Below are 23,478 nucleotides of genomic sequence, written 5' to 3' on the forward strand. Positions count from 1 at the left end.
TTGACGGGTTTTGCTCCAGGAAAACTTCCTGCCTGTTTGCAAACCCGGCCTGTATGCTTGGTGCCCCCACCGCTCTTCCTCCTTAGAAACCCAGGCAGTGTGAAAACCTCCACTCTGCCGCCCCACAGGAAGTCACAACTTCTCCTTCTCTGGCTTTCTCTTGCCACTGGCCACTTCAGCTATGAAGTTGGGGGTCATGGGGAGCAAGTCATCAGCCTCCTCCTGAGGGCAGGCTCGGACTGACCAAGTCAGTGCCGAGGAGCAGCCCCCTGAGCAAGTTCAGCCCAAGCCCTGGCCTTACAGAGAGTTCTCCTGTGCCTGTGGGAGGGGCAGGTGAGAACTCAGGTGGACTCTGCCCTTGGTTACACAGCTGTCCTGCCCTGCCTCTCTCCCTGTACCCCATTCCCCTATAGGCGCATTCTCCCTCCCTCCTTCTCTGCGTCTTGCCTCTCTATCTGTATCTCTCTGTCTCTTCTTCTCTGTCTCTTTTGCTCATGCACACATGTTAAACGGTCCCTTCTTTTGTGGGCCTGCCCACCCCCAGCTCAGATGATTTCAGACCTAGCCAGCCTGGAGGGGTATAGGGACAGTGCTCATAATCCCTGCCAACTGATCGTGAGACCCTAACTTCACTCTGTCCTGCTTGCCGCTCAGGCCTGGGTCTGCAGCCTAGAAGCCTCCTTTACTCAGCCTCCTGCTAAGAGAAGTAAGGGAAGAGATGGGGGTGGAGGTGAGCAGGCAACCTGGTTCTGCTTGGGTGGGTTTGGGATGGGAGAGACATGGGCAGTGGGCAAGTTGAGCATAGTACCTGGGAATGGGGGTGTTTGGCTTGGGCTTTGCTGCTGGCAAGCCATGTCAGTTCAGCTGCCTGTTACCCCTCCTGGGCTTTCTCTGACTGTGAAACTAGGATTGGGTCAGCCTTTTGTGACCCTGCCCAGCCTTGACATCCTCAGACGGAACCCATGAGGTTGCTGGAGAAGGTGGATAACACCTATATGTCCTGCCGCCACCCCTCAGGGACCCTTCCTACTGGGGGTGGGGATCTTTGCCTCCTGGAGCCCCACACCCAAGGAGTTAGAGGCTAGGTAGACCTCATCTTCACTGGATGGTGGGTTGTGAGGGTGGGTGGTACAGGGCCTTGAGGTGTGGCAGAGAAATCTTCCAGGTGCTGAGTAGAATGTAGTGACTCCCATGTGGGCATGGCTCACTTGGGCTGGACACCATGTCCTCTCCCCACAGATGGCAGGCAAGCTGGATGAGGGTGGCCAAGGCCAGGAGGGGTATTTGTGTGCATACATGCATACCCATCTTTGCTCTGCTGGGCACATGGTTTGGTGTAGAAAAGTTGTCTTGCCCTTCTGCAGCCATGCCAGCCAGCAAAGGCAGTGAAGGTGGCTCTCCTGGGAGCCTCAGGGCTGCTGAGAGCTTAGGAAATGACTCAGGGGCACATTCCATCGCCTGGATTTCTTTTCTGGCACTGAGGGAGCCTGCACTTCTCCACTCTGCCCCGCTCACCCGAGACTGACTTGTGGGTCCTGAATTCACAGAAATCCAGTGACTCTTTTTCCTGCAATCAGTGTCGAGCCACAGGACCCAGTGTCCTGAACCCTGGCGCCCGATTTCCTGCCTGCCTCCCTTGTGCCCCCAGAGAACAGTGCAGCAGCAAGGAGCTGAGTGAGGCTTTTTAGAGATGCACTTGGGGCCTCTGCTGGGCTTCTGTTGGCAGAATAGCCTTTGAATAACATGACTTTTAGGTTTCTAGTCTCTTTCAAGTTAACATGTATGGCAAGTTCAATTTGGGGCAGAGGATGGTGAATAAGGTGCACACCCAGCTTTTCCTGCTGGCAGGGCCTGCAGAATCTGTCCACCCAGGGACCGAGGACACTCTCGTGTAACTTTCTGAAGTGTGTTCAGCTCTGCTGGTCAAGTGGACTCCGAGGGCCTAGTCTGGGCCATAGAACATGGCAGGTGCCCAGTTTGTTGGGTGTATGTATGGGTGACTGGAAGGAGCCCAGAAACACAGGCTGCCTCAGCTTGGGCAGTGGGCATGCAAACCTTCCCTTTGCTCCTGGCTGGTGGCTACTTAAACCTTGCCTGATCCTCCCAAGCTTCAGCAGGACTGAACGACAGTGTAATGGGAACAGGCGGAGAGCTGGAGCTAACAATTGGGACATCTCCGGTCAGCCAGGGCCCATTGTGGTCTCTTCCTGCCTCTGCCGCCCACTGGCTTTACTGCTCTTTGTGTTTTTACCTCCCAGGCAGCCAGCATCCCGCCCACAGCATGTCTTCCTGGCCTGCTCCAGTCTCTCAGGATGGCCTGGAAATGTTTCGTTGATTCTTGGGCTCTCCATCTACCCTGGGGAGCTGGGTGCCAGGCCCTGGAAACTTAGCAGCTTAGGTGCCAGCTGCTGGGATGCTTGGAGTTAAGTTTAGTGGGTTGACATTTTCTGAGCCTGCAGAGCCCAGTGCTGGCCACCCAGGAGATAGAGAGATGCGTGCTGGTCTCCAGAGCCTGTGGCCTGGTAGAATGGAAAATGACCACTCCAGGAGAGGGACAGAAGTGTGATGCAGAGGTCACAACACAGGCTTCAGAGGCTGGCAGTCCTGTGTTTGCATCTCAGCTCAGCCGCTTGCTCACTATGTGCCTTGTGAATCTAGCTTCCCTCCCTGGGCCTCACTTTTGCATCTGCAAAATGGAGCGCACACCCTCCCAGCTTGTCTCAAGTGGTTGAGTAAGGACCTTGGACCAGGCTTGAGAGGGCTCAGACTTGGACTGGAAACTCCTCTCTGGGACCCACTCAGCCATGGCTTTCACCTTCCTTGGTGGGTGGGGAGCAAGGCACACCCAGGAACCAGCGACTCCTACTTAAATTTCAAAATGGTGAAAGCAGTCTGAGGGTTAGAGGGAAAACCCAAATAAGTGCTGCCTCACTGTCCCTTCTGTTGATACTAGACCCACATCCGTGCTCTGGGAATTCCAGAACCCAGTCTCATGTTCTAGAAGGGTTTCTGGTAGGACTGAGTTTTCTCTCCTTGGTCAGCCACCTTGCAGCTGTGCTTCTGCAGCTGCGGCTCCTTCCTGGCACCCCTGGATCTTGAGACTTGTCGTCCTTTTGTGAAGCTCTGAGCCATGCTGAGCTCTGCCCTCATTCCATCCTCCCCTCAAGGTGCTGCCAGCACAAGGCTGTGATGAGGAGCAGATTTCAGAGATGATTTGGGGTAACACAGAAGGGTGGTAGCAGAGTTGTCACAGCACAGAAAAGCTGTCAAAACAAGCTGTCGATCATCCTCACCATTGGGAATTTGTCCGAGATGCAACCCTCAACCTTTGCATCCTGTTTCCCTGAGGTCCCCATCTCCTTGGCTTTCCCCTCCCTTCTAGAACCTTCTCTTCTGCCAGCTTCTAAAAACCAAACTTGGTTATTTTCTTACATAGATCTTTCTGTTTCTCTCTTGGCATTAGGGTCTGCTTCTGGAAAGTCAAGGAAGCATCCCAGAATGTTTTCTTAAACAAAAGAGGCCCTCCCTGGGCCTCTACCCCCTCCCCACCCCCACCCTTGGCAAATCAAAGACCTGGCAGCTTTGAAGTTAGAGAGTCTTTAAACATGATGGCTTCTCAGGCAGGACTTTCTCCCTCCCAACCCATCTCTAAGTGTGGAGAAGTAGAAGGACTTATTCTCAGTCCAAAGTGAACCCCCATTTACTTATGGGCTATTTTCATTTGTCTCTGGCTTACAGGGCTGGCCCTAGGGCTATTTTCACCCAGGGGAGTGCCAGGCACCTCTTCTGAGGGGGCCTGGCCTTCACCTACCTGGGGTTCTCATTCACTACTGTCCTTAGGAGTTTGCTTGGCCCACTTGCCCCCTTTGCTTTGCAACACATTTTGGTTTTTCTGATAATTCTTTGATGCAAGTTTGGGCTGAGGGAACTGCTTTGAGTTTAGCGCTGGGCCTGGTTCCTGGAGAGGACAGAGGGGCTGGTTAAGACTTATGTTGTGAGCCAGGTTTCCTGCGTGAAAATCTTGCTTCTTCCCCTTTCTACCCAGGTCAAGTTACTCAGCCCACTTCTGCCTCAGTTTTCTCACATGAATCATCATGAAGGCTAACAACCCCTTCTCACAGGGGCTTTTGTGAGGGTTGAACTTATCCATGTAAAGCCCTGGCACAGTGGCTGGCACATAGCACCGGGTACTCTCAAGTTCTCCGACACTCTGTGTTTGCTATTGTACATGCTGTGCAGCAACTTCCGTCTCCAACCCTCCCCAGCCCCCACCCCCAACAACCTGCCTGGTGAGGTTGATTGTTTGAAATACGGGAAGCTATGAACCACGCCTGGCCTGTGCCCAGTGGAGTCGCCCCCCTGGGAAGCGCTGCCAGGTTCTGAGGTGCAGCCTGCCGTGGTCAGGGGAAGTGTCTGGAGAGGAGGAGGGACTTCTCACACTTGCTGTCCCTGGAGCCCAGATTGTGCTTCATCTCCCTGCCTTTGCCCATGCTGTTCCCACTCCCCGGAGAGCCCTTTCTTCCTACTCTGAGTTCAAACTCCAGGAAACCTTCCCCGGAGGCTGGAAGTGATCTTGCCGTCCTTGTGCTTCTGAAGCTTGTGGACTGAATCATCTGCCATCATAGAGTAGGACTCCCAGAGGGGAGCAGCCCACAGTCCCTCCCAGGTGGAAGTGGTGTCAGGTTCTGAGCCTGCAGTGGTCAGGAGAGGTGTCCTGGAGAGGAGGAGGGACTTCTCACACTTGCTGTCCCTGGAGTCCAGATTGTGCTTCCTCTCCCTGTCTTTGCCCATGCAGTTGGAAGGTGAATGGTTGGATTTGGGATTCTAGTCCAGGGGATGAGAAGGTTCTAGAAGGATACACCAAGGGGTTGGAACTGGACTGGGCAACTTCTCTGGGATCTACCCAATGCATGACCAGGATCCCTTTGCACAGCCCAGGCATTCCTTGGTGGGAAACAGGGCTCTCCTGGCCACTAAGTATATCCTCACTGGGTTTCAAACTGTTGAAATCAGTTGCAGTGTTTAACAGAAAACCCAAAATATGGGCCTCCCTGGTGGCGCAGAGGTTAAGCGCTGGAATGCGAAGCTGCCCGCAGCCTCTGCAGTGCCGGTTCAATCCCCAGCTACTCCCTGGCCATGGGAGGAGGGTCCCACATGGCGCGCAGACCTCTCCTGCCACCTGCTGCTCCCCTCAGCAGTGTACTTCGGTCCTTCTGCCTGCTCTGCTCACCGCTCTGGCTCTGGTGAATTCTCTCACCCTCCCGCGCTTCTGACTGTACCCAGTGCTTGTATAAATAAATAAACAAACAAATAAATAAATCTTTAAAAAAAAAAAAGAAAAAGAAAACCCAAAATATGTGCTGCCTCAATGTCCCTCATCAGAGGCAGTGTGGGAAGGAGGAAATCTGCCAGGGCGGACAGTTCCCTGTCCGATGCCAGAGGGTGCTCTTGACTCTCTCTCCTGCCAGGGGTAGAGGCATCCTCAGCCCTCCACAGGCCACTGACCTGTAGGCAGAGACCATACAGCTGTGCCTGAACCTGGTTAGTTATTAGTGACCCCCCCGCCCCCCCACCATGGTTCCCTGTCCCTGGTGCTTGCCCCCTTTCCTCCTCTTTTTCCAGGAAATACCATACACAGGCCCCTGGGTGAGACTGCTGGCTGTGCTCTAGCAAACTGCTGAGACTCTGGAGCTAATTCTAATGCAAGGCTTACTTTTTGTTCCCTCAAAGGTTCTTCAGAAGACCTGAAATTCTGTGTGCTGTATCTAGCAGAGGTGAGTCCTTCCTCTGAATCTGAAGAGACAGCTCTGTGACCTGGTGCTGGAGGGGTGACAGTGGGCTTGGTTCTAGCACAGCTGCAGATGCCATGGTCTTGGCAAGTCCAGAATGGCCGTTCCCTGCCCTGAAGAACAGACACCGCAGTCCTCACCTCTGCCTCTCTGCCCTCTGGCTAGAACAGTGGACATGTACGTGCTCAGAGGGGCTGGCAGGACGCCGTGCTCTCCCTCTCTTGGTCTCTAGCTCAAGGGTCACAGTGAGGGTGGGCCCTGACCTCTGTGCTTCACCCTATTTATTTGATAGCCCTCCCTCTACAGAGTGCTCTGATTCTTGTACCTACTCTTATTTCCTCTTTTTCTGGGAAGCCCTACTTATGACCCCTTCTACAGGGAGCCTGTCATGTTTTCAAAAGACCTGAAGCTAACTGTACCTTTACTGGGCCAGGAACCACCAGCTAAAGAAAACATCAATTGTCTGTGTTTGGGGCTGGAATGACTGGCCCCCATTCCATGGCTATCCTGACTGGTGTTCCTAGTTATCTCTGTCTCATCAGAAGCTCTGATGGGCAGTGTTTTGTCTTTGCTGAACAAAATTGGGCCAACAACATAATGCTTGGTATAGTTTAGTAGACAAAATATCATTAAACCAGAGGTTTAATCAAAGAGGTCCTTTGGGATCAAAAAGTTGAGAGCCACTGAGCCATACCAATTATTTTCAATTTTCAGTGAATGTTCTATTTGTAACCTCGTGTCTCTGCTAATATGAGCATTTATTTTACCCCCCCCCCCCAGCTTCACAGCCCCTAGATTCTGATTCTCTCTGGCAGGGCCTGAAATCAGGCTCCAGGATCTTTTAATGCCAAGAGAGCTTCCTGCCAGGCTGGGTTTTGTTTTTCCCAGAGAAAAGCACTTCTGCTCATTGGCTTCCTGGGAGCTGTGACCTTTTAGCCCTCCAAAGATTGATGAAGGGATATTGATCTGGGGCCTTTTATTTCAGTAAAGTGCCAGGTGATCTGACCCCAAGGGGCTGGAGGATGGAAGCTCACAGGCAACCAGAAGCCTCTCTTTTCTCTTAATGGTTTGCTATTTATGAGAGGCACGTCTGTAAGGCAGGAAGACAAGATGCCGGCTGCTCTGTAGCCTGGGACTGTCTTGACACAGTGGTTTTGGATCCTGCGGAGAATCCTGCACTCACGTGGTAGTTGGCATTTCCAACAAGTAGGTTCTCTTCATTGCCTAACATGCAGGTGGCACCCAGGGAAGAAACCAGGGTAAGAGAGTCAGGATTTGCACTGAGAAGCCCCATAAGCCTGGGTGGCAGCAGCTCTGATTTTCCCTGGCAGAGAGGTCCTGCTGGCGTTGTCCCAAACAGTCCTTAACCCTGGGGTCTCCAGTCTCCTGGACAGGTGTTCCTTATTTCCTTGCATATAGGAGACAGATGAGGCCCATGACTAGCTTCAGAGCATGGGGGCTGGGGAGGGGGAGGGAGCTTTGGATCAGAGGGCATGCTAGTCAGGGACCATTTTCTAACCTAGAATCCGAAGCTGGCTCCATTAATTTAAAAGTCTGTACTTTGGAATTAGGAAGGCTTACCTTTGAATCTTGGCTCTGTTGATTCCCCATCTGCCTAAACCTGCCTAATTCCAACCCAGGGATCTGGATCTCATCTCTAAAACAAAGCTAAGGAGGCTGGCCTTGCAGGGTTGTTGTAATGATTAAATGAGATTCAATAAGCTCCTGTGTCCAATGCACTTAGCACAGCCTGGCACACAGTGAGTGCTCAATAAATGTAGCTGTTATTATTGTTAGCTTCATAACAGGGGGAGAGCTTTTTATATTCATTTACTCTCCATTAGAGACAACACCAGCGATTTATCGATCCTTTAAAAAGAACTCTAAGAGGAATATCTCACATTCTTGGTAATGTACCTACACAGTTACACAGATGTGGCAAGATCAGAGGCTCTGGAAGGCAGAAGGCAGACTTTGCCTCTTTCCTCTCTGGGGACCTTCTGGGGCCACCAATTTAATGTCTCTGGGCGTTGGTTTTCTCATCTGAAAAATGGTAACAACTGTGCCTTCCCCTCTTTCCTCTGTCACAGGGTCATCAGAACTGGATTATAGGAGAGAATGTTTGTCAAAGCATATGGACAAACTGATACAATAGCAGAAGAGGTTTTAGCTTTTACAAAGATAACACTAATTCGGGAACAGGGAGGCAATGGGGGTTTTAAAGAGGCCAGGGGGAGCTGGGTTTCTGCTTGGATTTGGGGATGTTCATGTTTAAATGCAGAAGTCTGGACCCAGTGCTGCTGTATCTGAAGTCTGTGCTACACCAACCAACCACCGTGTTGTCAGGAGGGCCCGCCCTGAGTTAAGCGAGGATGCCTGCAGGGTGGTTTCTGGATGTGGCCCTGGAGCCTGGTGTTGAGGGCACAGTCATTACACATCAGCACTGAAACTGATGAGTTGGATTTGGACTGAGATTAAGAGAGATGGCAAGAGCCCCCTGGTATAGACAGGCACAGGCAGTTAGGCATTAGCCTCCCTGCTGGGCTATGGCTCCCTGCTCCAGGCAGCATCCAAAGATCCAGGCAGCACCTAGAGAGAAGCCTTGCCAATCTAAGACAGGCATCCCACACCTCTGAGCCAGGCCTGTGTGCCGCGGACCAGCACCTAAAGGTCACTGCAGGGGGAGGTGCAGCACCTGGGTCTAGGTCCTTGTGATCTCAGAAGACTTTGGGGTCCTCTAGCCTTGCATGTCTTTTAGCTTCAAGCCCTCAGAGCCACAGTCCTATGCACTACTATTGAGGTAGGCAATGCAGTCGCCATGGGGTGGAGAAATAGGGCTTTCTAAAGGAGATTACTCATGGGGAGGAGGTTCTTGGGGTTGTTGATAAGATGGAGGTAACCATAACTGCCACCTTGCTAGAGTGTTGGAAGAAGCATTAAGACACTGCTGGTCAAGTGCCTAGCAGGGTGCGTGGTGTGGATGTGAGGTGGGTGACTCAGGATTGGGGAGCAGGTGACTCTTTGCTGGGAGAAACCCATTCAGCATGAGAAGGCTTTATTGCATTTCTGCTAGTGAGCCCTGCAGCTGTTCTGAGACCCATTGGGGTCTCTGAGACCCATTGGCTCTTCTGGGGCTTTGTTCTTTGGCTGCCTTCAGGCCCATCTGCAAGGGAGGGTACTCCCACAAGGGGGTGGTCCTCCTAGGCGGCCTCCCCATGTTGTGGGGGATGATATCTCAGCAGGTAGTTTTCCAAGGCGTTGGGTCTGCTTTCTCTTGCTCGCTGGTCATAAGCTAACAGGGAGGCCATTAGCTATGCTGAACTTGGGTCTTTCCCTGCCATAAAGTGGGATTTACAATTCATGCTCTCCATCCTGCTCCACAGAATTAGCAACACCAAAATGAGATGGTGGATAGAAAAGTACTCTTTAAAATGATAATTAGGTGAAAGGAGAATTTGTTAAAATGACTCCCCCTTTCCGAACTGGAAGAGGGAAGTTGGGGCTGAGGGAGGTTAGAGATTTGCTGAAACCCAAAAAACTGGTGGAGGTAGGGCTGGGAGGCTTCTGCCAGGACCAGGACCAGCTTTGTGGTTAGAAAGAGTGGTCTTTCTAAGCCAGAAGATACCAGAATCCCCACCTCCTTTTTCCCCTCGCAGAGGGAAGGAGAGAGAAAGGAGGAATTTCTGGCCAGTTTGTGCCCCACCTGACTGCTCCTTGGGAGACCTAGAGGCTTTCTGCTGGGTGCATGTGTCCCTGCAGGGGACTGGGGGTTCTGGGAGGTACAGAGAACCTGTGATTAAATGGTAGCTCCAGAATTGCCTTGCCACTTGCACTCAGATCCCTGAAGCCAAGGGCAGGGCTTGGCTCCCTCTCTCCTCTGAGGCATTCAGGAAAATGAGCCTCTGAGCACTTTGGGGTAGGAGAGGAAGGGTTGGCACCCTGGGAACACAACATGGCTAGTGGCCCTGCCCTGAAGACTGTGTTGGGTGGCAGGGTGGAAAATGTCCCAGTTGCTCTTAGGTGATGCCAGTCCCCACCCCAGCTCAGAGCCTTTGTTCCTTCTGCCTGCAGCACTTTCTCCCCTCCCAAGCACTTTCCTTGCTGGCTTCTTACTGTTTAGGCCTTTGCTTTGGTGCTCCCCCTTCAGAGAGAACTTCGCAGACCTCCAGGCTTGCCAGAAGCTCCCCCTTTGGGGTCATTTCACAATTTGTAATTCTACTGCTGATGTCATTGGTTCTAGGTTTATTGTCTCTGCTTCCCAACCTGAGGGCAAGAGCTCAGGTCTCTTCCCTCTTTATCCCCAGGGCCTAGTACAGACCCTGACATAGAGCAGGTATTTATTAAACAAATGAAGGCCTGAGTAATGCCCGTGGCTGCTCTTTGTTGAGGCCTGAGGTTGTCCTCATTGCTTGTGTCCCAGTAGCTGGGAGGGGTAGGTGATGTCATTATCATTCTCGTTTTACAGACTTTCTTGTGGTTGACAGCTAGAAAGGAGCAAAGCTGAGACTCAAAGGAAGCCTGCCCAACTGCAAAACAAAAAAGGACTGTTTGGAACATTGTCTTTTCCTTTGTTCCAAGCCATCCAGTTCGTGCTTTTAACTCCTTGGTTGAGTTCATCTCCATGCAGCCCTGTGGGGTTGTAATCAAATTCCAGCAGAGTCAGAAAGAGCTTGCAATTCCCCATCAGAGCATCCTGTAGTGGATGCTAATAATGGGTATCTGGACCATTCCCCACCCACCCCCAGCTCCTTCTGCTTCACTGCATCTCCCTGGGTCCCAGCAGTTCCCTGGTATTTGTGCCAAAGCTGGCCTGGATTTGACCTCATCGCGGAAGTCCCTCCAGGGACCCAGAGTTGACCAAGATCATTACTTATCAAGCATTGTATTAGGCACAAATGAAAAAGGCCTTTCTGGAAGGAGTTTCTAGTTTAGTTGGGAAGACTCAGCTTTTAACGAGGTTAAATCGCAAAGCAAGATTTAGATGATAGCAAAGACTGTCCTTGCAGTCCGCTGAACTGAATAGTCATTGATCAGACCCTGCTCATGTGCCAGACAGTGGTAGGGCCACGTGCTTGCCTGCCAAAGGCTTTCCAAAGGGACCGAGTTGCTGTCTGGGTTCTGTTGATATGACTATTCAACCACCCATCTAATTTGGCCTAGAGATTAGATGGTGAGGTTGAGGAGGGGTCCTGGCTCCACAGAGCATCAGCGGTCCAGAGACCGGGGTTCCCCATACGTTCCTCCAGCTGCTGCCTTGTGCTGCTTGTCTCCAGAGGGTGACCTCACCATTTCTGTCCTATGGCCCTCCACAAGCCTCCACTGTGTTGGGAACCACCCCTCCTTCCCTTCCCCCAACCTGTGGGCACAGGGCTTGGCTAGCTAGCTGGCCCCCTGAACCAGCTTCCCTGCTGCTCCTCTGGCTACCTTGATGTCACCAGGGATTAGTGTGCATTTGTGGCTTTTAGCGGACACTCCCTCCTTGCTGCAGCCTCACCCTCCGGAGCCCAGGAATGGGCTTGGGCCTGGGAGCCCCCTGAGCCAGGGAGCAGCCCTGACCGGCCCTTTCTCTGTTTTCCCTTACGTCAGAAAGCCGAGTGCTTATTCACTTTGGAAGCGCACTCGCAGGAGCAGAAGAAGAGAGTGTGCTGGTGCCTGTCGGAGAACATCGCTAAGCAGCAACAGCTGGTGGCATCGCCCCTGGAGAGCAAGGTAAGGGCCTTGTCAGTGGCCCCAGCCCTGGCTGCCTGACTTCCCTGCTGCCAGCCTGGACCTCCAGGCTCCACACTGAGCTTGGGACTTGTCCGAGCTTAGAACTTGGATCTGGGCATTGAGTTCCTGGCAAGGAAGCCTGTGCTTGAATGTCAGCCCCTTGGCCTTCCCCGGGTCCACTGAGTAGATTTAACAGTGCTGGGCTAGAGTGACAGAGTCCAATTGAGCATGACCCATCAATTCTCGGGTCTGTTCTTTGCTTTGCCTATGGCAAGGTCTAATTTGCGCTGGCCTCCTTGCTGCTGCCTGGCATGCTTGCCCCCTCTGCCACTGGGTAGGTGATGTCCAGAGACAGCACATGGGCATTTAACACTGGCTCGAGGCAGAACATCACCGGGAGGGGACTTTTGTGGCAGAAGCTATTAGAGTTTGAGGCAGGCCACAGCCAAGTGGAGTTCTCTGGGGCCCAGGGCCCTGGAGATCAGGAAGATTAGAGATTCCCAACTGAGACTGACTGGGGACAGGCACCTCTCGGCTGGCCCAGTGCCTGTGGAGGAGGATGGGATGGGGGCTTTGACCCCTGATGCCAGTCCCAACACACATTCATAGTCCCCAGTTGTGAATGACTCAGCCCCCCTCTCTTGTAAAAGTGTTGGCCATTTTGGGATTTGGTCTGGTTGTTTGCAAGAGGAGCCAAGGTGGTTGCTTTGCTGGATCTGGAGAAAGAGAATAAATGTGTGTGAGTGGCAGTTTATAAATTTGCTGGCCTTACTGCTTTTTCCCGATGCGTTCAGGCCACTGCCATAGGCAGCAGGCATGCGGTGGGGCAGTGGGGGACAGGCCTGCTGAGGGCAGGAGGTGGGGATGAGGGGTAGACAGCAGCTCTGGAGCTATTCCCTGAAGGAATGAGGGTCTGAGAATTGCATTATCCCAAACTTGACAGTTATCTTGTTTTATGCTGACCAGGGGCAAGATGAACTCTGATGAGGGAGGACAGGGTGGGGTAGAGCAAGGAATTGGAGTCACCATTGGCTGCTTGATTGTTGCTGTGACCTTGGATGAGTCACCATGCTTTGGTGTCCCAACCTGGGAACAACCGTTCCTCCCCCAAAGGGTTGTTGTGAAAGTTAACTGTAACTGGGCATACACAGTTGATAGCCAGGGCCTGGTATGCAGTAGGCGCTCAATCCATCAGGAGGCACTGCACTACTCCAACTCCACCCAGGCTGCTGCATGCTCCCCTGCCTGGTTCTCACTCTAAACAGACCTGTGCTGGGACTGGCTGCCTTGTTCCTTGATGACCTGGGTTGGTCAAAGTCAGAAACAAGCCCATCCTCTCTTCACTGGGCAGCCCTTGGGGGTGTCATAGGTGGAGTGCGTATCCCCTAGCTTTCTCTTCTTGGGGTGTAGCTCCTCCTGGTCTGGGGCAAAGAGTTCTTCCTGCCCTAACTGCAGAGTCTACAGGCTCTGTGGAGCGCTGGCGGCAGGCTTCTCGGTGCCCGGAGAGCCCAGAGTGCCTCCCTCCATCTCCATGGGGGACTGGGGTCAGGCTAGGTTTCCAGAAGAGGCTCTGCTCCTGGTAGGGCTTAGGCTTGACCTGCTGACCCTGCAAGTGTTCAGGATCTGACTTCAAGATCTTATATCCATATATGGGCATCCTGGGTCAGTCACCTTTTCAAATCAAAACTCTTTAAATGTATGTGTAACAGAGAAGTGTCCTGGGCTGCGGGCTTCTTGGAAGGGTAAGGAGGTTGGGCCTCACTGCTGGGATAGCCTCAGAACTAGCTCTGCCCCTAAGAACTGGGCCCTGCTGCAGCCTTGCTCACCCCACTGGGCCTACCCCCGCTTAGAAGGCAATGGTGCCACCCCAACGGGGCTTTCCCTTCCCAACCTCCTTCTTCACCCCACTCCCACTGTACTCCTGAAGTCTTAGCAACATATTTTTTCTAGTCTCTTACACCATGCTCCCCATACAGGAAGTTGTGGTAAATATAGCTTTAACTATAATTTTCCCCAGTTCCACGTATTCTAGGAGTGCTTTAGCGACCTCAGTGACTGGGCCTAGGTGACCTGCCAGCCTGCTAACAGTTTGTCCACCTGTGTTCAGGTTGCTTCGGTCCTGGCCGCCTCAGAGGTGACCACGAGCCTCCTTCCCAAGGGCCGAGCCATGGCCTTTTCACTGAGGTTGCTGTCCTGCAGGGCAGAGAGAAGAGGGGAGAACAAGGCAAGCTTGGACATCAGCTTCTGGCTTTTCAGAAAAGAGTCCTGTCTTGACCAGTGGTTCTGAGTCCTGAGGAGTGGCGTGCCCTGCCTTTTTCAAAGCTTCTTCTTTGTTCTTTCAGTGATGCCCCGCCTTGTTTGGAACAAAGGGAATCACTGCCCTGGCCCCTTCCCCCAACACCTCAGGGAAAGGGGTTTGCCAGGTTTAATTGCACATTCCTGACAAGGGGAACAGTGTTGCAAACCCTAAAGTGGTCTGCTGCCCCTTCTGTTCCTCTCTGAAGTTGTTTGCTGACACATTGGAATGGGGGTTTCTTCAAATATCTCAATGAATGTAAAGTTCTCCCCTAATTTGCAAAATATAATCCATGTGATTTGCTGTGAAAATGAAATGCTTGCTGGGAAGGACCAAGGGCATTGGAGGAAGATGATTCATAGAACAATGGAGAGGCAGGTGTGCCCCACCTGCAACGTGACCTTGGCCACCACTTCCCAGGGGGCCTCAGCTGTCCCCTTGTGCGTTGGTCCCGTGGCTCTTTCCAGCTCCTCCAGCTCTGCAGTGACATGAAAGTTCAGGGCCTGGTCATCCAGTCTCCAGCAGGGCACTGAACCCTGAAGATTCCTGATCACTTGGGGCCAGGGCTGTTCCCCGCAGCCAGGGGCTGCAGAGGGGCAGGCACAGACTTTCTGTGCTGTCTTTGTGGTGCCTGTGGCATGTGGGTTATATACAGTGTTGTGGGTCTTGGCTGTGGTGGGGTAGATACGAGGCAGGCAGCCACTAACAGCTTCCCTTCTCTGGGCTCCACTGCCTGTCTCCTGCTTGCTCTCAGCGGCTCTGGGGTGGCCTGTGTGTTTTCCCTCCTCTTTCTGTAGAAACAAATGACCCACTTCCTCGCTTTCCCCTGCTTCTGCTCACCTCTTCCTCATCAGAACTCTGTTGCCCCTCTGCTTCATGATCTCTCCCTGGAGAGGACCTAGCTTTCATGTCTGGAATGAACGGCTTTTACTAAGCCCCCTGCCACGGGAGCTCACTAACGCTTCTCATCTAGAACAACTCCCCAGAGGTCATGAGGGGACTGCTGAGATCCTTAGCAAACAGGGATAGACAGATCTATATTATTTTGATTATTCAATCAAATATACATAATAAATGCCTGCTCTGTTGCCAGTTCTAGTGCTTTGGAATCACAGAGATGAATGAGTCCTGGTCCCTGCCCTTACAGAATTCTCCTTTAATTGCACAGACTAGACAGGGGCACCAGAGTTGTAATCCAAGCATTAAAGGCCATGATGACAGCACCTCGGAGTGGTGCAGTGGGGGTTTGGTTCACATTCATCATCTACTCAATGACCCTCTATGAACCCCAACATGTGCATAGGGCTGGCCTGGGAGAGGGGAAGCCTCTGAAAGGAGTAGGCTTTTTGGTGAGAAGTGTGTGTGGGAGGCGCCATGCAGCATGTGCTCCCCGTTTTCAGGACTCCACAGTGGGAACACACAGATGAAACCATCACCCTCTGTCCACAGGAAAGCACAGTCCAGTGGAGACAGATATGCCAACAGATAGTGCGAAAATAACCTAACAAGTGATACAGGAGGTGCCAACTCTTACTGCTCTGAGGCCTCGAGAGAGGCACCAAGCCTCTGAGATTCAGCTTTTTCATCAATAAAGTAGGTGGATTAACAGGGTTTTCATGAGGATTAAACTCTGGTAATGTGCTTACCAAGTGGCACACAAGAACTCTGCGAACTAGCTGCTATTATTATCATGATGTTCAAATCACAGCTGTATAGGAAGTTCGATCAAGGGGCCTTGTGTTTTGAAACTGAATACTGGCACTCTTGAGCCCAAGTGGCAACTGCTCCTGCCCAATTCCAGGGCTCAGGCAGGGAAACTGAGGCCTCCTGGGCCTGCTCTGGCTGTGAGACTTCTCACACATGTGACACTAAGGTGCGTGCCACCTCACCTTGTCATCTCCACAGGCAGTTAGAGAAGGGCCCCGTAGATGCCAGGGTCTCTCTGAGCACCTTAGAAAGGAGCAGGGGCAGGTCCCGGAGCCAGGCAGCCCTGGCCTGAGTAGACAGCAAGCTAATTCCAGTTCTGTCTGGTTCCACAGAAACTCCACCCTTATGGCTCTCTCCAGCAGGAGATGGGGCCGGCCAACTCAACCAATGCTACCCAGGATAGAAGCTTTACCTCATCAGGACAGACTCTGATTGGCTGAGCAAACCCAAGGGCAGGACTCTGCTTCTGGCAACTTAACCCTTTCTTGGGCACCCCCTACCACACAGTAACCTCACCTCAACTGGACCCAAAATGGAGGACCAAGATGGTGGGCCTGGCTGGGGTCATCTGAAGGGAGTGACCCCACAGGCATGTGTGGATTGGCATCAGAAGGACCACAGTGGTGTGAGAGGCCCTGTGGGCATGTGCAGACTGGCTTCAGAAAGTGCCAAATGGAGAAGACTCAGAAGCTTATTCCCTGCAAGGAAGAAGGCGGACAAATAGCACCTGAGTTTCCAGTGCCTGCCTTGGGGACAGCAGGAGAGGTTGGAAGAGGTCAGCCCTGATGGAGAACAATAATGCCATGATCCCCTGCTGCCAGAAGATTCCTCCACCCATTCACTCATTTCTCATCTGTACTCATTCACTCATTTGTTCATCCATTCAGTGGATATTTGGGGGCTATGTTTGCCAGGCTCTGTGCTAGGGACTGCGGGTGCTGTGGAGAACAGGACGTGGTCTCTGTATTTACCAAGATATCAGTCCTAGGAGGGGAGTGAGCCTGAATATATGAATATTGCAAATGAATCAATGCAAGCACACACGCACACATGTGATTGATAATCTATGAAGGACAGAACAGAATCCTCTAAGAAAAAATAATATTTAGATTGCTGTGTGAGTGGGCACAGGGAAGAGTATAACTTTTAAGCTGAAAGCTGCAGGCCAGAAAAGCTAGCTAGTCATGGACTTTGGAAAGTTCCAGACAGACAGGAAAGCCTGTGAAGAGTACCTGGGATGGGGAGGGCTTGGCATGCTAGAGGAAACAGACCTGGGGCTGTGGCTGGAGTGCTCAGGACGAGGGCCAGGGGCATGGGGAACACGCAGGGCTGTGGCAGTTATTCTAGATTCAGTGGGAAGCCACTGAAAGCTTTTGAGAAAGGGAGTCACCAAGTCTCACAGGAACATCTCTAGATCAGAGAGCCCAAGGAGAGAGGACCCCATGTGGGGTGATTAATTAGGGGTTCCTTCAGTCCTCCAGGTGAGGGTTGATGGAGGCTCAGGAGGTGGGCACATGAATGCTCAGACCCTGGGGCATGGTGGAGATTCTGGAATAGATGAGATCATTCCCAGTTGCTCTACTCCACCTTGCCCTCATCCTGTGTCTTGATTTCTCTGTGGAGCAGGTGAAGTCTGGGACTTTCCTCACAGAGCCCTCTCCTCATCAGGCCCGACTAGGGACCAGTGCTGAGTTCTGGAATTGGGAGTTGGGATCCGTGGGTGCTTAGTCTAGTCATTGTGGGAAAGTTCACAGCCCCCAGGGCTCAGCAGGGCTTATATGTGCTAGTCCTCCATCCCACACTGGCTGGTCTGAGAGGAAGCTGGAGCACACAGCCCTCTGGAAACTGAGTTGGTTTGCTTTCAGCAGAGCTCTCAGCAGCAGACACAGTGGGTAACTGCCAAGACCTAAGGAAGGGAACCCTAAGGCCACAGATGTGAATAGCATAGCTCACACACAGAGTGAGTAGCGTGAGGGTCACTAGCATTGAAAAGGGGGTCAGGGAGACTGGAGAGGTGGCTCAGGCCAGAAAAGCCCCTAACCACAGACTCTCTGGGTGGTGTCCTGTGTGGCCTCAGTGTTTTTAGAGAAGGGTCTTGTGTCCTGATGAGTTTGTTCAGCGGCTGTGGCCACATGAGCCCTCAAGAAAGGAGCCCCAGAAAAGAACGCATCCCTCACCTCCACTTCTCCTCGCAGCCTAGGAGAGATCAGAGGGGTGGCCATGGCAGCAACCTAACAGGATGGGATGTATCTTCCCTCGACCAGGCCAACACCCCCACCCGGCAGGGAAGTGGACTTGGCCTGAGGCCTGAACTGGGACCAGCGACACAGCATCAGTGAGCCAGGACTCAGCCGCAGGGTTAATTGTGGGAGGCTGAGCAGCTGGGTCTGCACAGAGAGAAAGCTGCACTTTGATTTCATTTGATTCCCTCCCGAAATGACATTAAGAATGTGAACACAGGAGAACCGCCTGTCTGGAAAGGCAGCAAGCTTGTCTCTCCCAGACCCGATGAGCTGGCTCTGTCCGCCAGACAGGTGCAGAGGACAGGCGCACTGGCCCCAGGGGAAATGGAGACTGTGGATGCAGCACCCAGCTCTGGGGACACAGTGGAGGCAGCAGCGGCTTGTGGCAGGGTCCCAGGCCCTGGCTGCTTGCTGGGGGTTTGGACATCAGCCCCTGGAGGGTCTGGCCGGTCTTCCCCGGGACTGTGGTGAGCCACAGTGCCATTGCTGTTCTGCCTCTCCAATCGATGGAACAATTAATTTGGCTCCACGGACTCGAGAAGATGAAATATGACCGGGTGGCCACTGCTCTTCAGCATCCCAGTCCATCCAGCCGTCCAGGATGATGAACAAGCTATCGAGATTGCATTTGAGAGTCATAATCACGGGAAACACAGCCAGCCCCGCCCTCCCCATAAATCATGCTCAGAAGCACACACAATGGTCTTTTTTCCTGATGGGCCAATTGTCTTGGTTTGGTGTCTTGGAGCCTAGGAGCCGGGAGGATGGGAACACAACTATTTATTGTTGAAAAGGCCAGCTGTGTGATTTGAATACAAAGTGATCCTTTCAGTCCCCACCCCCATCCCCACCGCCACCCTCTGACCCCATTTTCATATTTTCTTGGGACCCAGGCCCAGGGTCTTTTGAAATTCTCCATCTCTCCTGTAGCAGTCATGTCTGGGTCTCTGCTGGCCTGGGTCTTTTGGCCCTTTGGGAGTTGGGACCTGTTGGAAATAATGATGACATTTATTTACACACGTCTTGGCTGTTATTTCTTCTTCATTTTTGACTCTTACAAACTCTCACCAAAGTTCTTTATTTCTCATACATAACACCAAGAGAGTTCTGCAAAATGAAGGTGCACATGCAATTTCACAGGGTGGCAGGGTCCCCCACAGTGAGAGCAGGGGCTTTGGAGGTGGCAACAGGGCGGGGAGGGCAGGCATTATCACCCCTAGATCTCCCGCCAGTCTCATTTTATGGATGAAAAAGGAACTAAGATTCAGGGCAGTTCCGTGATTTATCCAAGGTCACACCGCTGGTAAGAGCTGTGTCCTTAAGCGAAGGCCTTGGAATCAAATCCATTGCTCTTTCCAGATGCAAAGATTTGCCTTTTAGGGCTGGAAGTAGAGAAATCAACCCTGTCTTCTAGGAAGAGGAGGTTACCCTTGCGCAGAAGCTGCGGTCCTTGTTCAAACTCTAGAGAGGGTGCTTTTAGGGCAAATATGATGAGATGTGTATTCTCCACCCGGTGGAGAATAAACTTGAAGAATTCATGTTCCTGAGGGGCGGCATGGTCTGGCAAGATCCATAGCTTCACACACAATTTGAAAAACCTGATATAAAAGACAAGCCCCTTAAGACAGGCTGTCAGCGTGGGGTGGGGGGGTGGAGAGGTGGTGTGAGTGTACACTGGATTGGTCTCGAGGACCAGGAGACACGGTCTTGGGGTTTGGGCTGGCCACAGAATGGTAGCCGAAGGGAGAACTTCAGGGTTAGCTGAAGTAACTCAGGTGGAGTGTGAGTAACGGATGGAGACCTTCGTCCTGAGCCCCACCAAAGGTGGGGGGAGAGCCTGCTTCAGTTTGTAACCCAGATTCTGCTAGTTGGTTTCGAATCCTAAGTAACTGGGAATCAGCTGCATTGGGTTTCACATAACACCCAAAGAAGCAGACTCCTCCCTAAAAAGCACAACTGTTTTCCTGTCTCTCTAGTCCTCCTCCCCAACTTGCTGCTGGGCTGGCTGTGGAGGGACCGCCTTCTTGCCCTCTTGCTCTTGGTCTCAGCCCAGCTTGCTATTCTTTTTTTAGCTCTTAAGGAAGACAGCACAATCGTACCCTCTATCCGGTGTTGACCTTATCTTCCCACAAGTCTTTCTCTGAATAGGGCTACCATCCTCCAAATTGTTCCCAGATCCCTGGTTTAAGGATAATAACACCAGGTCATTTGGTGAGCATTTATACTGTGAGCATTGATGCGGTGCCAAGCTTTTGACCTACATTGTCTCTTAAATCCTCAGTACAGTTGCATGAGATTCATTATCCCTGTTAAACATTTACTTTTATTCTACCCAACTGATAGGTGAAGATGCTGAGTCTCAGAGTAGTTAAGAAACTTGCCCAAGGTCACACAGCTAGTGGGTGGCGAGGATCAAAAGCTGGGTGGCCCGGCTCCAGAACACCTGCCTGCTCTGCTGCTTTCCAGGCATCTTGGAACGTTCAAGGTGGGCGGGGCCGGGGAGACTAAGCACTCCCACTTCTGCTTCAACAGCAGGGTGGGAGGCCATGGTTTTGAGAGTAAGGCCCATGGCTTTGTTGTCAAAGCTCTCCCTGGTGGCTCTGTTCTCCTGCTTTGTGCCCATAACCACAATGAATTATTTTCCCTCCTTCAACTCCCTGCTGAATGCATTCCTCCTTCCAGGCTTGGCCACTCTCCTGAGACACCTTTCTCAGGCCTGCCCCACCCTCTGCATCTTCATCTTATTTTGTTCATCCTAAACACAGTGTGTTCAGCACCCCTGTCTCACCTGTAAGGCTGTGGGCTCTTTAGGAGCCAGTGGAAGTCATATTTTATTTTTTGATTCTGTTATTTCCTGGCCTTTATTAGGTGTTCAGGAGATGTTGTAGAATTGAATTACGCCAGACAGCTCAACTCACTCTTGTTCTAGAATCTAGATGAGGAGCCTGAATTTCAAAAAGGGGAAGTGACATGGTTAGTCCTGGGACTAGTTAGTGTCATAACCAGGATTAGAAATTGGGTCTCCTGAATCGTTTGGCTCAGAGCTTTTCTGGTGACTTTGACCTTGTGAGACCAAAGCATGGATCCCACTTGGCTTATTAAGCAGCCTGGCCAGCCTCACTTTAAGGGTGCCGATACTGTCATGTTCTGAGTTGGCTCCTGGCATCCTCAGGGGGATAGGAGGCCTCCTGTGATTCTTGACCCCAGGTCTTTGCTCTCTTCCCTCAGAGTCCCTGGCACTCTCAGAGAAAACTAGAGAGCATTCTGAAGTACTTGATTCAAATCCTGATTTTGCTGGCAACTCACTGTGTGACTTGTTGGAAATTACTTCACCTCTCTGATTTTTTCTTTACTCAGAAAAATGAAGGGGTTGGATTTAGGTGTTCTCCAGGAGTTTTCAAAGCCCCAGGGCTCTTATTAAAGAGGATAAAGGAAGAAAGAAAACAGACATTTTGGTCTTCACATTAAAACAAGAGCAAGAGTGTATGTCTGTGGTTAAATGCAAATGTTGGTGGTGGTTAATATTTACCACGCGCTCGTATACTTCATGCATGGGTATGCTTATGGTTCTTATACAGGAAGGGGTCCTCAAATTTTGAGCATACTCCTTGCCTCTCCATCCAAAAGTGCTTCCTTCCAGGCACTGCCCCCCTCCCCGGAAGCCGGGGAACTTGCCAACTCACAATCTTCCTGTATCTATCCTTCCTTTATGGCCACTGGATTCTTTTGTTTGAACTTCACACAAATCTGCATGCACATCTATTTTTTAACTTCTCCATCTACTGGTCTATGGCATAAGGCTAATTTTCAAGTGGGATTTGCTTCTATTGTATTCAGAATCTCTGCTTCAGACTTTCCCCCAGAAGTTGCCCTTAAATTGTTCATTGCCTTTGATGTATAGCTTCTTTTGCCCAGACAGTACCACTGCAGGTAAATGTTCTAAAGCAGTATCTTTTTGTAATTGAAGTAACATCACATTATAGTGTAGAAGAGTTTCAGGCGTGCCTCATTGAGAATCAGCACGTGTGTATCTGTATTACGTGAACTGCTAACTGCCCAGTTCTGTCCTTCACTAGATCATTGTCCTCTTTGTTCTACAGCTGTGTTTTTTAAAGGTTAGTGGTCTTCTATTTTAGTTGAAGTCTGCCATTACAATATAGTTTTCTGCTGCTACTTTTTTTTTTTAAAGATTTTATTTATACAAGAACTGGGGTACAGGCCAGATGTGTGGGAGGGTGAGAGGATTCACCAGAAACAGAGCGGGGAACAGAGCAGGCAGACTTACTAAATACATTGCTGAGGGGAGCAGCAGGCGAGACAGGAGAGGTCTGCCGTGCCATGTGGGATCCTAGCCGGCCGGCCGGGATCGAACCAGTGCTGCAGAGGCTGCAGACAGCTTCACAGCACGGCATTCAACCACCTGTGCCACCAGGGTAGACCTGTGCTGCTACTTCTTATGGAAGAGCATTTAGGGTGAAGTACTAGGCTCAGAAACTGATCACCATTTATAACGTAGTGTTCAATGGGAAATCCACTCCTACAATCGAGCTCGGGTGGACTTTGAGAACACAAGGCGACACAGGCCTAAAATCAGGGCATACAGTGTTTATTTTATGAGTGACAGATTTTGATGCAACCATAGAATCTTAGAATGTGGAGCTGAAAACTTTCCTCCCCCACCAAGATCAATGATTGGATTAACAAACGGGCATGTGGGCAGCAAGACTAGAGAGAGGAAGAACTGGCAAACTGAGTGCTGGAACTAGGACCCACCCCTCTACCTTCCAGCCCCCGCCTGTTCAGTGACTCTTGAAATCTTTGAGGTTGGGGGCAGGAAGCAGATGGTCTTCGAGACGTTCTTGTCTTCTCACTCTGGGTCGTCATTAGGAAAAGCAAGTCACCACTTCGGGCTGTAATGGAAATAGTGAGAAATGGCTCCGCTGATGGTGTGGGGAGAGCGTGTCTTCAGTTGGCTCGCCTGTAAATTCCTGATGTGCTCTTGCTGGAGCGGAATGAATGGGCTGCTGTGTTTTACCTGGAGCTCAGTGCAAGGCAGGGCTGGTGGAGAGGCTCCCTGTGGCCTGTTCTAAAAACAGCAGTGGGAACAGAGGGGAGGGGAAGAGAGGGGGCTTCTTCAGGAGCTGGGTGGGGTGTCTCACCCCCTTCCTCTTCCTGTCAGGCCCCAGTAAGAAAGTGCCACAGCTTCAGAGAAGTTAGATCTGGGAGGGTTGTGGAGCCCTCACACCCCCTCCTCTGACTTAAGAAACCCTGGAGACCCAGAGTAGGGAAGGGCAGGCCCAGTGAGAAAGTTCCAGGTGGCAGGCTGTTTTCCTCCTGCTGTTCAGCTGGCCTGTGAAGTTTTCTCCCAATGCCCCTGGGCTCGAGCAGGGCCTGGGAACTCCTGGGTCCGGAAGTGCTTGTGCTTCCTGAGAGTCGCCCGGCAGGCGAGGTGTCCCCAGCTAGTCTGCCCAGAGGCCTGGCCTTGGCCAGCTGGCCTTTCAGGGTCACGCCTTCCCTTTGCTGGTGTCCTCACCCTTGCTGACTTGTTCTTCTGTCACCCCCTGGCCTGAGTGCAGGAAGGGAGAACAAGGGCCAGCGTAGAACTGGCCTGTAGGACACAGAGCCTAGCAGCTCAGGATCTTTTTTTGCCCTTCCCCAGGAACAAGCAGAGGCAGCTAAGGTGGAGACAAGGGTCCTGCAGGCCCTGGCCTAGCACTGCCTCTCACTACTTGTG

General features: G+C 51.8%; 1 protein-coding gene across 6 annotated transcripts in view; it reads left to right on the forward strand.

Annotated features, from left to right (window-relative positions):
- RGS3 (regulator of G protein signaling 3) overlaps positions 1-23,478 on the forward strand; it is a 140,329-nt gene that overhangs the window by 71,787 nt on the left and 45,064 nt on the right. For 4 of the 6 annotated variants that reach the window (XM_054689374.1, XM_054689375.1, XM_037493566.2 and 1 more), the window contains 2 exons: positions 5,731-5,774; positions 11,376-11,498. In XM_054689374.1, the coding sequence (XP_054545349.1) occupies positions 5,731-5,774; positions 11,376-11,498 (167 nt within the window). Of the gene's footprint in view, positions 1-5,730; positions 5,775-11,375; positions 11,499-15,833; positions 19,365-23,478 lie in introns of those variants that run through there. The other 2 variants (XM_037493568.2, XM_037493572.2) reach the window with 1 other exon arrangement.

This window comes from Talpa occidentalis, unplaced genomic scaffold (genome assembly GCF_014898055.3).
Source record: "Talpa occidentalis isolate TD23 unplaced genomic scaffold, MPIMG_talOcc4v2.1 talOcc4.7, whole genome shotgun sequence".
NCBI classification, from domain to species: domain Eukaryota; kingdom Metazoa; phylum Chordata; class Mammalia; order Eulipotyphla; family Talpidae; genus Talpa; species Talpa occidentalis.